This window comes from Canis aureus, chromosome 16 (genome assembly GCF_053574225.1).
Source record: "Canis aureus isolate CA01 chromosome 16, VMU_Caureus_v.1.0, whole genome shotgun sequence".
Taxonomy (NCBI): Eukaryota; Metazoa; Chordata; class Mammalia; order Carnivora; family Canidae; genus Canis; species Canis aureus.
In genome coordinates this window covers 14450324-14467673 of record NC_135626.1, presented here as the reverse complement: position 1 = coordinate 14467673, position 17350 = coordinate 14450324, and the positions used below count along the sequence as shown (strand labels likewise).

Here is a 17350-nt window from a genome sequence, read left to right as displayed (position 1 = left end):
TATACCACTTACCTGTGTGAAGTAGAATTTTCTTCATCCCAGGCAACAAAAGCAAAATAATGAATTAGATGCTGGGGCTGAAATAAGAATGTAACTGTAATTCACATACTCTCAATTTCAGGTTTTTATATACATAAACATACATATTTTTTCATCGACCTTAAAGTAAATATAGTTGACCCTTGAACAATATGGGTGTTGGGGTTCTGACCCTTTGCTTAGTTGAAAATCAATGTATAACTTTTGACTCCTCCTAAAACCTAACTACTATAGCATACTGTTGAACAGCAGCCTTACTGATAACATCAACCGTTGACTAACACATATTTTGTATGTTGTGTATATTAAATACTATATTCTTTTTTTTTTTTTTTTAAGATTTTATTTATTTATTCATGATAGACACACAGAGAGAGAGGCAGAGACACAGGCAGAGGGAGAAGCAGGCTCCATGCACTGGGAGCCTGATGTGGGATTCGATCCTGGGTCTCCAGGATCGTGCCCTGGGCCAAAGGCAGGCGCCAAACCGCTGCGCCACCCAGGGATCCCTAAATACTATATTCTTAAAATAAAGTAAGCTAGAGAGAGGAAAGAGTTATTAAGAAAATTATAAGGGCGGTGCTTGAGTGGCTCAGTCAGTTGGGTGTCTGGCTCTTGATTTCAGCTCAGGTCATGATCTCAGTGTTGTGAAATCAAGCCTTGAGTCAGGCTCTGTCCTGAGTGAGGAACGGCTTGGGATTCCCTCTCACCCTCTGCCCTGCTTGTGTAGTATCTTTCTGTCAGAAAAAGGAGGGGGATGCGAATCGTACGGAAGAGTAAATCTCTTTACCAGACTATACTGTATGTACTGAAAAAAAAAAGTCACACAATATTAAGTAGACTCACACGGTTCAAGACATCATGTTGTATAGAGGGTCAACTGTGGGGGGTTAAGATTTTATTTATCCATTCATGAGAGATAGAGAGAGGCAGAGACACAGGCAGAGGGAGAAGTGGGCCCCATGCAGGGAGCCTGACGTGGGATTCATTACCAGTATGCCCTGATCATGCCCTGGGCCGAAGGCGGCACCAAATCACTCAGCTACCCGGGCTGCCCTCAACTGTGTTTTTAAATATAAACTTCTTAATATATTGCTTTTCTCCAGTTTATGCTTGACATTCTGCTGCTTTTTAAACTTTAAAAAGTTGATAATCATAGAGCCTATGACCATGTTGCCTATAATATCACTTTTCCCATACAATGATCACTAAAGTTTCTAAGTATTGCCTTGAAGTAAAATATTAAAAGGGGCCTTCTGAGTTTTCAAAGGGGGGTTTAAATGTTCTGTTTGTGTTATATTTTATTTTTTGAATAGTTTTTAAGATTGTATTTATTTATCTGAAACAGTGCAAGCAGAGGAGAGAGAGGGACTCCTCACATGGGACTCAGTGCCACCACTCTGAGATCATGACCAAAGTCAAAATCTGGAGTCAAACACTTAACACCCAGGCACCCCCAGTCTTTTTATTTTTTGAAAATTTATTTTTATTTTTATTTATTTTAGATTTATTTATTCATGAGAGTCACACAGAGAGAGGCAGAGACAGAAACAGGCTCCCTGCGGGGAGCCCAATGCAGGCCTCAATCCCATGACCCCAGGATCACGCCCTGAGCCAAAGGCAGACACTCAACCACTGAGCCACCCAGGCATCCCGAAAATTGATTTTTAATTGAAATATTTCATTCAGTAGAATGCATCATATTCTGATCATTCCAAATAATAAATAATGCCACTCTAGAATGAAAGAGTACTGGTATTTTTTCCTGTTATTCATGATAGACCCTTCAAAACAATAAACCAGTAAACCAAAACACAATTCATTTGTGAATTTGAATCAAAAATTTCAAAATTGCTGATTGTTTCAAAAACTGTATTTCAGCATTTGTTAACAAGAATGAAGTAAGTGTAAGCATCTTTAAAGATAAACTAGGGGCACCTAGGTAGCTCAGTCAGGCTCCGACTCTTTTTTTTTTTTTTAAGATTTTATTTTTAATTTATTCATGAGAGAGAGAAGCAGAGACACAGAGGAAGAAGTAGGCTCTCCATGCAGGGAGCCTAATATGGGACCTGATCCCAGGACCCCAGGATCATGCCCTGAGCAAAAGTCAGACGCTCAACTCCTGAGCCACTCAGGCGTCCCTGACTCTCTTAGTTTTTTTTTTGTTTTGTTTTGTTTTGTTTTTGACTCTCTTAGTTTTGAATCAGGTTATCTTGTGGTCATGGGATTGAGCTCCATGTTGGGCTGTGCACTCAGCTGAGAGTCTGCTTCAAATTATCTTCCCTCTCTCTCCTGCTCACTCTCTCTAATAAATAAAATCTTTAAAAAAAAAAAAAAAAGATAAACAAGATATGGTCATCAGGACCAAAATTGTTAGGGATCCCTGGGTGGCTCAGTGGTTTAGCGCCTGCCTTTGGCCTAGAGTATGATCCTGGAGTCCCTGGATCGAGTCCAACATCTGGCTCCCTGCATGGAGCCTGCTTCTCCCTCTGCCTGGTTCTCTGCCTCTCTCTCTGTCTCTGTCTCTCTCTTTCTCTCTCTCTCTCTCAAATAAAAAAGTGTTTTTTAAAAAAAATATTAACAAGATATGGTCATTAGGACCAAAATTGTTAGGGATCCCTGTGTGGCTCCGTGGTTTAGCATCTGCCTTCGGCCCAGGGTGTGATCTGGGAGTCCTGGGATAGAGTCCCACATCGGGCTCCCTGCACGGAGCCTGCTTCTCCTCCCTCTTCCTATGTCTCTGCCTCTCACTCTGGGTCTCTCATTAGTAAATAAATAAAAACTTTTAAAAAGTCTTCCATTCTTAATAAAACTGATGAAAATCAACTCTAGATTAACAACTGGAATTAGCAAACTCTAGAAGTGTCGTTAGGCTGTTAGATCCAAGAGATTCTCTTACCTTACCCTTATTTTAAGTGATAGTGATACACCTTCCCTGGTAGAAGTTCTGCATTCACTAGGTTCAACTATCTCTAATGGCATGAGACTTATTTAAACTTAAGTTCTAAGTTGTTTGCTATATTTCTGTATATGTATTTTGCCCTTTGGTTGTTGTATATTATTATATTAATGCCTTGTGATATCTCTTTCCAAACCTACTCTCATATATCATATTAACCAAGCATTTACCCTCATTAAATAAAAAGAGAGTCTATCCCTGATATTCTCAAAACTTACTGCTGCTCCCCAACTCCAGTGTTTTATATTGCTTATTTGAAACCTTATTGTGGAATGGAAGTACTGAGGCCACTTGAGGTTCTGAAACTATGCTTGCTGAAGTAGACAGGGACCTCTTAGTGTCAGGTTCCTTGGGCACCTTTTAGACTTACTTTGACCTCTCTCATGTGTTTGTCACTGCTGTCCATCAGTGTTTTTTTTTTTTTTTTTTTAAGATTTTATTTATTCATAGAGATGCAGAGAGAGGGAGGCAGAGACACAGGCAGAGGGAGAAGCAGACTCCATGCAGAGAGCCTGACGTGGGACTCGATCCCGGGACTCCCAAGATCATGCCCTGGGCTGCAGGCGGCACTAAACCGCTGTGCCACCGAGGCTGCCCCCATCACCATTTCTTTGAAGCTTCCTTCTCCATTGCTTTGCTGACATCTCTAATTGTCTTTTTTTTTTTTTTTTTTTTTTTTTACAAAAAAAAAAAGGTTTATTGATTTTAGAGAGCACATGTGCATTAGTTCGGGGAGTGGTAGAGGGAGACAGAAAAAGAGAGAGAATCTCCAGCAGACTCCCTACCAAGGGAGGAGACTGGTGTAGGGTTTGATCTCAGGACCCTGAGATCATGACCTGAGCCAAAAACTAGGAGTCAGATGCTTAACTGACTGAGCCATCCAGACTCTTTGTTCTTAAGTGTTAGTATTTGTCAAGGTTCCATCAGTTATATTCTGGTCTCCTTTTTTTTTTTTTTTTTTTTTGCCCCTATTATATACCTTCTTCTGAATTGTCTTTCACCACTTATGTGGTTTGAATCACTGCTCCCTGTTTGCTATTTTACCAAATCCCCTTTTTAAAGCCTATCTCAAGCCATGATCTGTATATCTCATTACCTCTTAAGTATCTTTAAATATAGCTACTTCAAGTCAGAAGGTTTAAAACTGAACTTATTATATTCTTATCTCTTTTTCTTCTTTCTCTTTTTTCCCTGTGTTTTCTTTCCATGTGAATGATACTACAATTCACTAGAAACTTGTGAATTAACTGTGTTTTCCCATCTCTCACGTCTAGTCAATTACCAAAACAAAAGTCTAGTGGTTAAAAGTGTGAGTCATTTTTGGCTTCAAGGGTATGGGTGTAGGGCTTTTTAAAGAGCAGTATAAGTTGGAGTGGTTGGAGTGCCTGGATGGTTCAGTCAGTTAAATGTCTGTCCGCCTTCAGCTCAGATTGTGATCCCAGGGTCCTGGGATTGAGCCCCACATCAGAGAGAAGCCTGCTTCTCTCTCTCCTTCTGCCTGCTGCTTCCTTTGCTTGTGCTTGCTCACTCTCTGTCAAGTAAGTAAATAAAAATCTTTAAGAAAAAACAAAAAAGCAGTATAAATGCTTTTTTTAAAAAATATTTATTTATATATTTTAGAGTTTATGTGCGCTGGAGGTGGGGATTCAGCAGGAGAGGGAGAGAGAGTCGTAAGCAGACTCCACAATGAGCAGAGAGGGTCTGATGTGGGCCTCGATCTCACTACCGTAGATCATGACCTGAGCTGAAACCAAGAGTTGGAATGCTTAACTGACAGTGCCACCCAGGTGCACCCCATTAAAAGTGCATTTTTAAGCACTTACTAAAAAATATATATAGAAATAGAGAAAAATAGAACCACTCTAATTAAGGAGGGAGGTGCAGAGCTCTCTCTACCTGCCTAGCCAATATGTTCCCCATCTACTCAGTAAATGTTTTTTGGAATTATTATCCTAGATTATTTCACTACTTCCTAGTTTTGTGGCCTTGATAAATCAGTGTGCCAATATGTAATATAGGGGTAATATACTTTTCTACCTACTTTAACTGGATTGTTTTAGGATCAAAAGAGACAGTGAATGTTTTTTAAATTATAACATTTTATGAAAAATATAAATGTGACATACAACTATAATGGGGTGCTGCTTTACACACATTTGGAATCACCTCCATCTTTTTAATTAATTGCATTTGCCACACCACACAGCACAACATCTTTAAAATGCAGATATTGGGGATCCCTGGGTGGCCCAGCGGTTTGGCGCCTGCCTTTGGCCCAGGGCGCGATCCCAGATACCCGGGATCGAATCCCATGTCGGGTTCCCGGTGCATGGAGCCTGCTTCTCCCTCTGCCTGTGTCTCTGCCTCCTCTCTCTCTCTCTGTGACTATCATAAATAAATAAAAATTTGAAAAAAAAAATGCAGATATTGAGGGGCCCCTGGGTGGCTCAGTCTGTTGAGTGTCCAACCCTTTATTTTGGCTCAGGTCATGATCTCTAGGTCATGAGATTGAGCCCTCTGTTGGGTTCCACACTTGTCAGAAGTCTGCTTTGGGTCTCTCTTCCTCTACCCCTCTCCCTGCTCACTGTATGCTCATTGTCTCTCTCAAAAAACTAAAGTCTTTAAAAAAACAAAATGCAGATGTTGGGTTAAGCTACATAGAACTTAGAAATATTGCAGAAGTTTTAAAAATTTAATACCTAGTCAGTCCATTTTTAAAAAATTATTTATTCATGAGAAACACAGACGGAGAGAGAGGCAGAGACACAGGCAGAGGGAAAAGCACGCTCCATGCAGGGAGCCTAAAGTGGGACTCAGTCCGGGGTCTCCAGGATCATGCCCCAGGCTGAAGGTGGCGCTAAACCGCTAAGCCACCGGGGCTGCCCTCTAGTCCACTTTTTATAAAAGTTACATAAGCAGAATCAAAGGATAAAAACTTGGGTTTTTTTAAGTCAGTAAATGCTAACCCAAATGTTTGAAAAGTAAAAATGGTAAAGAGATGACATTCACAACTATTGATACGAATATAAATCGGTACAACCCTGGGGAACAAATTTTTAGTAGCTATCAAAATGTCCTAAAAATGTATATAACTTTTTGTCTTTATTCAGGCTACTCTTAAAAAATATTATAAACTTAGGTGGCTCAGCAATTGAGCGTCTGCCTTCGGCCCAGGGCGTGATCCTGGAGTCCTGGGATCGAGTCCTGTGTCGGGTTCCCTGCATGGAGCCTGCTTCTCCCTCTACCTGTGTCTCTGCCTCTCTCCCTTTCTTTTTTTTCTTTTCTTTTCTTTTCTTTTCTTTTCTTTTCTTTTCTTTTCTTTTCTTTTCTTTTCTTTTCTTTTCTTTCTTTTCTTTCTTTTCTTTCTTTTCTTTTCTTTTCTCTTTTCTTTTCTTTTTTTCTTTTCTTTTCTTTTTTCTTTTCTTTCTTTTCTTTTCTTTCTTTCCTCTCCTCTCCTCTCCTCTCCTCTCCTCTTCTTTCTTTCTTTCTTTCTTTCTTTCTTTCTTTCTTTCTTTCTTTCTTTCTTTCTTTCTCTGTCTCTCATGAATAAATAAAATATTAAAAAATAAACAAACAAACAAACTTGGGTGGCTTATAAATAACAGAGATTTATTTCTGAGAAGTCCAGTTTCAAGGCACTAGCAGATTTGCTTCCTGGTTCCATAGTCACTTTTTATAAGGGCACTAATCGCATTCAGGAGGACTCTGCCCTAATGACCTAAGTACCTCCAAAAGCCCCATCTCCAGATACCATATTAGGTTTGAACATAAGAATTGAGGAGGGGGGGGATCCCTGGGTGGCACAGCGGTTTGGCGCCTACCTTTGGCCCAGGGCACGATCCTGGAGACCCGGGATTGAATCCCACGTCAGGCTCCTGGTGCATGGGGCTTGCTTCTTCCTCTGCCTGTGTCTCTGCCTCCCTCTCTCTCTCTCTGTGTGACTATCATAAATAAATAAAAATTTAAAAAAATAGTAATAACAAGCATTGTTTAAAAAAAAAAAAGAATTGAGGAGGGTGGGGGGATGACACACACATATCCAATCTGTAGCATCTTTTGACTCTAATGTAAAGACATGTAAAAGGCTTTATATGAATGTTTATTTGCAGCATTGTGTATAATGGTGAAAAATTATAAACAACCTTAAAATCCAACAGTAGATAATTGCTTAAATAAAATTTGGTACATCTACATCATAGAATATTGTGTCTGAGGGCCACCTGGATGACTCATTCGGCTAAGCATCTACCTTGAGCTCAGATTGTGATCTCAGGGTTCTGGAATGGAGCCTGGCATCCAGCTCCCTGATCTACGGGGAGTCTGCTTCTCCCTCTTCCTCTGTCCCCCCCAACTGGTGTGCACACACTCGCTCGCTGTGTGTGTGTGTCTCACATAAAATCTTTAAAGAATATTGTGTTTGAATATTAATAACTGTGATATCATAGATTACTGACAAGGCAAGATTTTCAAGAAATGGTGAACTAAATGAACGAGTTACTTGATTAAAAGCCATTTCCTTTATAATGCATACATGGTGATGTGAATTTATGGGCAAAGAACATGGTATGAGAAGATTATACTGAGGGCTTAGCAATGATAATCTGAAAATGTTGGGACTTTTTTTTTTAATTAAGAGGAATAGTCATTTTGCATTTTTTCCTTTAACTGTTCTTATCTGGAAAAGTACCACCATTTATCTATCTTTATAAAAAATAAGTCCATTAAGATCATAATTGTTATAATTTGTGCATGTATTACGTGTATATATGTATTATCTATTATATGAGCTTCAGTATTGTGAGCTGTGTGCAGCATCTTCAGGCAAAGTTTCAGGCATTAGGGCTTGACCTGAGGGTAAGACTGGAGCTAGGTTAGGAACATTAAATATTTACAAGTACTATATATGATTTGTTTACCCTTGACATTTTTAAAGAAGAAAATAAAGCTAAGAAATAGATATGTCTTTTAACTTCTTTGTTTCCTTTATTATTTGGGGTATTCTAACCAAGGGAAATATACTTTTATTGAAGGCTTGTAACATAGGCTCTGACAACATAGTATTTGATGGAATATTTTGAAAGATCCATTGCCTTCCTATTTTGTATTGTTTTGGAAGGCCCAGGTAAACTACTTGGTGGAAATTAAGATGAAGTAGATTTCAGTTTCATGTAAAGAAGGTACTTATGAATCAAGTTATCCACTAGTGAGAACAGGCCAGAAGGTATAGGCTGTATGATATGAGCAGGACACAGACACAGATTCAGAATAATAGTAAGAATTTATCTTTCCTCAGCCCCGTGTTCATGAATGTGATGTGCTTGAACCCTGTCTTCCACTAGTTAATGCTTTAATCTGGTATACTAATAATTACCTGGAATATAAAATGTTTGATGTAATTCCCTATTATCTTCCTCCACTGCTTGTTTTACTTTTAACCTGCTATTGAATTAAACTTGATTCCACCAATTCTACAATATTACTAGAGTGTTTATAAAGCATTGGGTGGGCAGTGGCTTTGAAAGAGTAGTCATAGCAGTATTGTTTGTGGTAGTAAAAGTGTATGTAATGGAATACAATATTTTTTTTAAGGCAGGTTTATGTCTGCTGGTAAAGAATGATGGCTAAAATTGAGTTTATGTGACATTGTGTGTAAGACATTTGTAGTGTGCTGCAGTTTGTTTAAGAAACAAATACTGATTATCTCTAGACTATGCAAGAATGTGTAGGTAGATTGTCTCTGAATATACAAAACACTGATTAAGTACCTCAGGAATGGAATATTGGGGGTCAGTGGTAGAAAAGATATTGTATACTTAAAACAGATTTAAATTTTGTTTAACCTTGGATATATGTTAGCTTTCTAGTTATTTAAATTAAAATGTTTTAAAGGAAATCCCAAACTACTATTTCTGTCACAGTGGTACTTAAGGCTCAAGAAAGTTGAGAGACATTGGAATAGGTTGCTTTAGGAGGGAGGTAGCTGATTTTCTCTTTGAAAGATTATGAGAGCATGAAGAGGCACCTGCTAATTCAGCTTTTCTAACCTTCAGGTTCTTTTAATTCTAAATAAATGTCTCATTCTGTGATACTATACTAAGTTATAGCTTGTGTCCTTTTCCACTCTAATGGTTTAAAGTTATCTCTGATATTAAATACTTATTAATTATAATTTATCACAACAATTTTCTGTGCAAATGTAAATTTCAGTTGCTAGTCTGTGAGCATCTGCTAGCATAAATAGTAAAGTAAGGCAGAATGTAAATATGAACAAAATTGATGATTACTGTCAAATCGATAGCTGTTCTGTAAGCCATATCTTGATTTGTAGAGTGCCTGCATCTTGTAAGGTAAACAATACATAAAATCTCAAGAATAATGTTTTAATACTTTGGATATACTATGACAGAACTAGATGTTTTAGAGGCCTTGGGGGAGGGTTTCTTTTTTTGTGAAATACCTGTGTGATTTGGAAGGGAATACTTTTAAAAGAATGTCTTAAGATTTATGAGATTTTAAATATTTAATATAGAAATCAGATTTTGTGGAGCCCCTGGGTGGCTCATTTGGTTGACTTTCCAACTCTTGATTTTGATCTCGAGGTCCTAGGATCAAGCCTAGTCTGCTTGTTCCTCTCCTTCTGCCTCTCCACCCACTTGCATGCGCACACACTCTTTCTCTTTAAAATAAATGAATAAATAAAATTTTTTTTAAAAATCAGATTTTGTTAGAAGTCATTTGAATTTTTTTTTTTTTTCAGAAATCGAGCTATAGCAGATTATCTTCGTTCAAATGGCTATGAAGAGGCATATTCAGTTTTTAAAAAGGAAGCTGAATTAGATATGGTATGTTTGCCTTTTTACAGTTTTTCATAGTATAGTTAATAAGTGGATTTTACTCATGTGTCATTTGTTAACAGTCCTATCAGTTATTCACAAATCTCATCATTTGTTATGTGGTTTACTTTGGCCCTGGGTTTTTACTCCCCTTCCCTTTTTTTTCTATAATCATATATTTAGTAACATTTGGGCTTTAGGTGAAAGGTCTGAATGACTTTGAGCCATTTGTCAAAAGGTTCTCTCTTTTTTTTTTTTTTCTCTAGAATGAAGAATTAGATAAGAAATATGCTGGTCTTTTGGAAAAAAAATGGACATCTGTTATTAGATTACAAAAGAAGGTATCTCCGTCTTCTTTCTTTAAAGTAACTTGTAAAAAAATTAAATAAATAAAGTAACTTGTATTTAGAGTGATTTTTACATAAACTTTCTGAAAATATTAACATCAGTTATTCTGCATGGCCAATAAAAATAATTTTTAATGCATTAAAAAAAATCTTTGACCTAGACAGGTCATTGCTAATACATGCTAACAAATGCAACCCAGATACTGGCTCCAGTGAATCTACAGAACCCTGACTTCACAAAGAATTGATACTGAAAAAACTCATTTGTGCATTTAGATGGGAAGAAAGCATGTAGCCAATATGATGCTGGGGAAAGGGCACTAAAGTGTGCTCTTAGAGAAGTCATTTTCATCTCTGCGCTTTTATTTTTATCTGTGAAATGAAGGCAACAAATATTACTCTGGCCCTAAATTTATACTTTTTTTTTTTTTAATTTATACTTTTAGTAGCCAAAGTTAGAATAAATAACATTGTTATAATGTAAGTTAATCCATAAAAAGCTCTTAGAAAAGTTAACCTAGCACGCAGATGCTCAATAAATGTTAGCTTTATTGCACTGCTCTTCCTCTAATTGATATATATTGAAATTTTTTTTAGTTAAGTAGCTGACACAATCATAGTGAATCTTTTTCATTCCATTTTTGTTATACTAACAAAATTTTGATGATATTATCATATAGATCATTTTTAGTTAAATTTGTTGAATGCTTTGTAAATTACTGAAATTTTTTCAAGTATCCTACATACACAGATGCAAACTAAAGGCAGTTTTTAAACATATCAAATATATTCTTTTTATTGGAATTTATCTGTATATAACTTTGTGTTTCTTCTCAAGGTTATGGAATTAGAATCAAAACTAAATGAAGCAAAAGAAGAATTTACGTCAGGTGGACCCCTTGGTCAGAAACGAGACCCAAAAGAGTGGATTCCCCGTCCACCAGAAAAATATGCATTGAGTGGTCACAGGAGTCCAGTCACTCGAGTAATTTTCCATCCTGTGTTCAGTGTTATGGTCTCTGCTTCAGAGGATGCTACAATTAAGGTAATTTTTTTTTCAAAATTAAAGATGTACAGTACTGTACAAAACTGTTAAAAGCATTAGAGTTAATTAGGTAAAAGAAATTTAAAAATCCTTAAAAAAATCTCTGATTTTTACTGATAAATTTGAGAAAATTGGGTGTCACTAATTTAGTGTTAGACCATGGGTCACCTAGTACTTGAATAATTTTTGTTCTTGGGGAATGAAGATAAAAGTGTGCCTTGCTTTTAAGCAGAGATAATAGATGAAAATACGAGATTACAATACTAGTACTTTAGGGGGTGCATGTATTCTGCAAAAGAATTTTGTAGGGGACTTAACTGAAATTGGATTCTCCTTGATGTATTTTAAATACTAGCTTTGATTCCAAACAGTAGTTCTCCCCAGGAATGTGGGAATGTAGGAGGTTTTCACTTTATAAGCTATCTATTTCTCTCATTTTTGTATTTTTTTACAATAAATTTACACATTTTGATGTTTTATCTTTTAATCCAGAAAAAAAGTTGCTTTTATAATTCCCTTTGATCCAGACATGATACAGTAACGGTTATATATAAACTAACTGCAGAAAGATAAATAAAATCGTTAAAAGGTTTAGATAGGTTTCTCTCTTATTTCAGATTAAGCTCTAGATTTTAAAAAGTTTCATTTATAGAGGTATTACTAAGAAAATGTAAGTTGCTAAGACCATATGTATCATCATCTAGCAGCAGTCCAATGTAAAAAATACTGGAATGACTTAAATGCAACTCTACTTAATTTGTTTTTCAAATTAAACATTCTGTTCTGTTTTCCTTATATGGTTTCTTTAGTTTCTAAATCAGCAGCTTCCTTCCATCCCATGGGATGGGCTGCAGAGAAATTGGAAGAGAATCTTAAAATCTTATGTGTACTATAGAGTCTGAAATGATTACATGCCAAATAGATTAATCATTGCTGTTTTTCAAATATATGTAGACATATATTTAAATTATTGATTTCATGATAGTCTTGTGTACTGTAAAACTTTACTGCTGTCATGAGGCATAAGGGTGACTAGGTTAAAAACCCAGTCCTTTTTTTTTTTTTTTTTTTTAAGATTTTATTTATTTATTCATGAGAGGCACAGAAAGAGGCAGAGACACAGGCAGAGGGAGAAGTAGGCTCCATGCAGGAAGCCCGATGTTGGACTCGATCCCGGGTCTCCAAGATCAGGCCCTGGGCTGAAGGCGGCGCTAAACTGCTGAGCCACCCAGGCTGCCCCAAAACCTAGTCTTAATTACTGATTTTGCAGCAGTGGTATAAGAATAAGCAAAACTGTAAATGTCCCATCTTAAAATGTATCCGACTGAGTGAACTTTAAAATATTACAGATTGGGGCCCCTGGCTGGCTCAGGCAGTAGAGTATGCAACTCTTGATCTCAGGATCATGAGTTCAAGCTCCATGTAGGGTGTGCAGCCTACTTAAAAAGAAAACCAGAATGTTCAAATTGGAAGTTTTTAAATTTGTGTGTATAACAATTATGCCACATAGCTCAGCAACTACTTAATAGTTCTACTTCCATTTACTCTTAATGTGCACGTGGCTTTTTCATTAATGAAAAGCATTGTATTTAGTTTTGTATTTTTTTTTGTTAAATTTATTTTAGAAATAGGTTTCTTTGTTTCTTTTCTTTTTTTTTTAAAAGATTCTATTTATTTATTCCTGAGACACACACACACACACACACACACACACACACAGAGGCAGAGACACAGGCAGAGGGAGAAGCAGTCTCCATGCAGGGAGCCCGACGTGGGACTCGATCCCAGGTCTCCAGGATCATGCCCTGGGCTGAAGGCGGTGCTAAACCACTGAGCCACTAGGGCTGCCCAGTTTCTTTGTTTCTGATGAATCATTTTTAATGATTTTAAGCTAGTTGTTTTGTTTATATGTGAAGGCAATATAGTTGGATAGTTAATATTCTTGGTTCAAGTCCTGACCCCATCACTCAAAATTAATGTGATCATGGGCAAATTACAACTTTTTATGCTTCTCTTTCCTTGTCTATAAAATGAAGATAATTAATACTTATCTCATAGGGCTTTTGGTAGGATTAAATAAGTTAATATGTAGAAACTGCTTAAAATAGTACTGACCAGATATTAAAGGAGTACTTGGTGCCAGCTGTTTTTCAGTACCATGAATTTTCCTTTTTTATGTCATTTCCAGTCATCTACTATCATAAATAATGTTCTATTCATTCTTATGCATAAAGCTTTCTTTTCTCAATAAATTACTTCTATGAATATTTTGTGGAACGGAAAAAAAATCGTTTTTCTACTCTTCTTCCATACTTTTGCTTCTCAGTTGTGGTAAAACCTAGGATCTACTTTCCAAAAAAACCCAACATAGAGCATAGAATTTTTTGTGTAATTTTGTGACTATCTTGGACAAAGTACATGATATATTTAAGGCTCAATTTTCTCATTTTTTTGGGAAGAAAGATGAAAAATTTTTATGTTATTAAGATTGTTTTGCTTAAAATTAAGTAATGTGTACATATATAGTGCCTGACAGATATAGGTAGTTGGTAAGGGCCTAGTAGAATATAGCTAATGTTATAATTAACAATAACAAAAATTTTTATTACATTATTTCCCTTGTGTATTTGGTAAATAAAACATTTATTCCTTTTAGAGTAATTCATTTATATCATCAGTCTTTAAACTTTAATAATTTAGGGAAAATGTAGGATAGATAATTGGAATGGTTCATAATGGTATTTTTAATTGCATCATTTAAATTTTTTAAATGTTCTTTTTCTTCTTCTTCTTCCTTCTTTTTTTTTTTTTTTTTTTAAAGATTTTGTTTTTACATGATGTCCACACCCAGCGTGGGGCTTGAACCCACAATCTGGAGATCAAGAATTGTACATTCCACCGACTGAGCCAGCCAGGCACCCCTTGAAATTTTTTTTTTTTTTAAGATTTTATTTATTTATTCATGAAAGACACAGACAGAGGCAGAGACACAGGCAGAGGGAGAAGCAGGCTCCCTGCAGGGAGCCTGACACAGGACTCCATCCCAGGTCTCCAGGATCATGCCCAGAGCTGAAGGTGGCGCTAAACCACTGGGCCACCAGGGCTGCCCTGAAATGTTATTTCTTTCTTTTCTTTTCTTTTCTTTTCTTTTCTTTTCTTTTCTTTTCTTTTCTTTTCTTTTCTTTTCTTTTCTTTTCTTTTCTTTTCTTTTCTTTTCTTTTCTAAGATTTTATTTATTTATTCATGAGAGACAGAGAGAGAGACACACACACACAGGCAGAGGGCAAAGCAAGCTCCATGCGGGGAGCCTGACATGGGACTCGATCCCAGGTCTCCAGGATCATGCCCTGGGCTGAAGACGATGCAAAACCGCTGAACCACCCGGGCTGCCCTGAAATGTTATTTCTGATTGCCATGTAGAACTATTCTTAAATATTTTTAAAAATGAACAACAATCAAAACTGAAAAATGCATTCAACTAACAGAGCAGATGAAGAGCTGCCAACTTTTTATAAAGAGTTCAAAACAGGGGCACTTGGGCGGTTTAGTCAGTTAAGTGTCTGCATTGGCTCAGGTCATGATCTCAGGGTCCTGGGATTGAGACCTATGTCCGGCTCTCTGCTCAGCAAGGAGTCAGCTTCTTCCTCACTCTGTCTCTCAAATAAATAAAAAGTTCAAAACAAATGTGAAAAACAGTAATCATCTCAATAGAAAATTGAACTGTGGGATATGAACAGACCATTCATATAAGAGAGAAAAATGACTAACCAGTAACACAAGTTTTGGCTTTGCTACTAATAGTAGAAAATATATTAATATTGTATCTCAAATCTGTCATCAGTATATTTTACTTTTTAGATGAGAATTCCCAGTGGTGATCAGAATTTATAAAGCAGGCATTTTCATTACATTAAATATAATCTTATGAGAGAAAAATTCAGCAGAATGTATGAAGAGCTTAAAAAGTCTGTACTTTTGAGTTCAAGCCCCACATTGGGTGTAGAGATTACTTAAAAATAAAACCCAACAACACATGTTTGCAAATTCTAATGGCATGGAAAAATACTTATGGTGAGAAGCAGAGGAGAAATGGGATAGTGAAGTACACAGAGTCATTATACTTAAAAACATTATACTTAAAATGGAAAAACCATGTCTTTGGTAGGATAGTGGATTTTTTTTTTATTGCCCTTGCTATACATTATAGTTTATTATTTTTATATAATCATGTGGAAGTAAAAGAAAAAAATTAATTTTTATTTATTCTTGATGTTTACAGACTAACACTAAAATACCTTGTTTGCTTATCATTTATGAAGAGACCATTTTCTGGGTATACTTATTTTAGAGAAAATGTTACAGTGTTATTTGACGAATGCATGGAAAGTTAACTGAAACTGAATTGCAAGATCACACCTTATTTATTTTTATTATGTAAGATATTCATCTACAACCTTGGTGTCATTAGATACTAAATGAGGGGGAGCCCTGGGTGGCTCAGCAGTTTAGTGCCTGCCTTCAGCCCAGGGCATAATCCTGGAGTCCCAGGATAGAGTCCCGCATCCGGCTTCCTGCATGGAGCCTGCTTCTCCCTCTGCCTGTGTCTCTGCCTCTCTCTGTCTGTGTCTCTCGTGAATAAATAAATAAAATCTTTAAAAAAAAAAATTCTCAAAAAAAAAAAAAACCCCATTGTCCAGTATTATACCATTCATGAACACATACGCAAAATCCTTAACAAATTATAAGCAAATTAAATGCAGCAATTTATAAAAAGGTTAATTAAAGTAGGGTTTATCCCAGAGTGCAGGAATGGTTCCTGGTTTCCAAGACTGGAAAATCAATCAGCGTGATACAGCACATCAATAAAAAAACATAATAGGTTCAGAAAAAGTATCTGACAAAATTCCAGCGTTCATTCAAGATCAGGGCTCTAAGTAAGCTAGGAAGGGAGCGTCATTAAGCTGATAGAAGGTTAAAAATATCTGAGCATAATAATTAATGGTGGAAAACAATGCTTTCCCCCTGAGATCAGGAACCAAGGCCAGGATGTTCAATCTCAATCACTTAAACTAATGTTTGTAAAAGAGTACCTTAAAAAAAAAAAAAAAAAAGTACCTTGTCAGTGCAGTAAGGCAGAAAAAGAAATAAAAGATATGTCAGATTGGAAAGAAAGAAATTAAACTGTCTCTTCTTGGAGACAACATGATCATCTATGTAGAAAACTCAGAGAATCTATAAAAAAGCTGCCAGAACTATGGCTGAATGTAACAGAATCTCTTAAATATAAGGGTTATAGGGTTAATAAACAAAGGGTCATTGTATTTCTATAAAGTAGCAATGAATAATTTGAAAATTGAAATTTTAAAACGCAACTTGGAAAAAAAATAAAAATAAAATGCAACTTGGTCGTATCAAAAAACCTCAGTAAAAAAAAAAAACAAAAAAAAAACAGTATTTCAGGATAAATCTAATAAAATAGATGCGAAATTAGAAATCACTTCTGTGGGGGCACCTGAGCGGCTCAGTGGTTGGACTTCTCCCTTCAGCTCAGATTGTGATCCTGGGGTTCTGGAATCGAGTCCTGCAATTGGGGTCCCCACAGGGAGTCTGCTTATCCCTCTTGTCTGTGTTTCTGCCTCTCTCTGTGTGTGTCTCATGAATAAATAAACATTTTTTTGAAATATATGTTTTTAATTTATTTATTCATAAGAGAGACAGAGGGAGAAAGAGAAGCAGAGACACAGGCAGAGGGAGAAGCAGGTTCCAGGCAGGGATCCCGACATGGGACTCGATCCCGGGACTCCAGGATCATGCCCTAGGCCGAAGGCAGGCACTAAACCACTGAGCCACCCAGGGATCCCCCCCACCTTTTTTGTTGTTTTGTTTTTTTTTTGTTTTTGGAATAAATAAAATCTTTAAAAAAAGATCACTTCTATTAAGTACTTGACTATATGGTAAAAAATCTTTATATTGAGTTGGGTATGTACATTTTCTGTAAAGGAAATGTTTTTTAGAAGATGGTTTAGGGCAGCCCCGGTGGCTCAGCGGTTTAGCGCCGCCTTGGGCTTGGGGTGTGATCCTGGAGACCCGGGATCAGGTCCCACGTCGGGCTCCCTGCATGGAGCCT

General features: G+C 36.7%; 1 protein-coding gene across 3 annotated transcripts in view; it reads left to right on the top strand.

The window, feature by feature from the left end:
• Positions 1–17350, top strand: part of PAFAH1B1 (platelet activating factor acetylhydrolase 1b regulatory subunit 1) — an 82789-nt gene that overhangs the window by 47869 nt on the left and 17570 nt on the right. For all 3 annotated transcript variants that reach the window (XM_077851711.1, XM_077851713.1, XM_077851712.1), the window contains 3 exons: positions 9756–9840; positions 10098–10172; positions 11017–11223. In XM_077851711.1, the coding sequence (XP_077707837.1) occupies positions 9756–9840; positions 10098–10172; positions 11017–11223 (367 nt within the window). The remainder of the gene's footprint in view (positions 1–9755; positions 9841–10097; positions 10173–11016; positions 11224–17350) is intronic.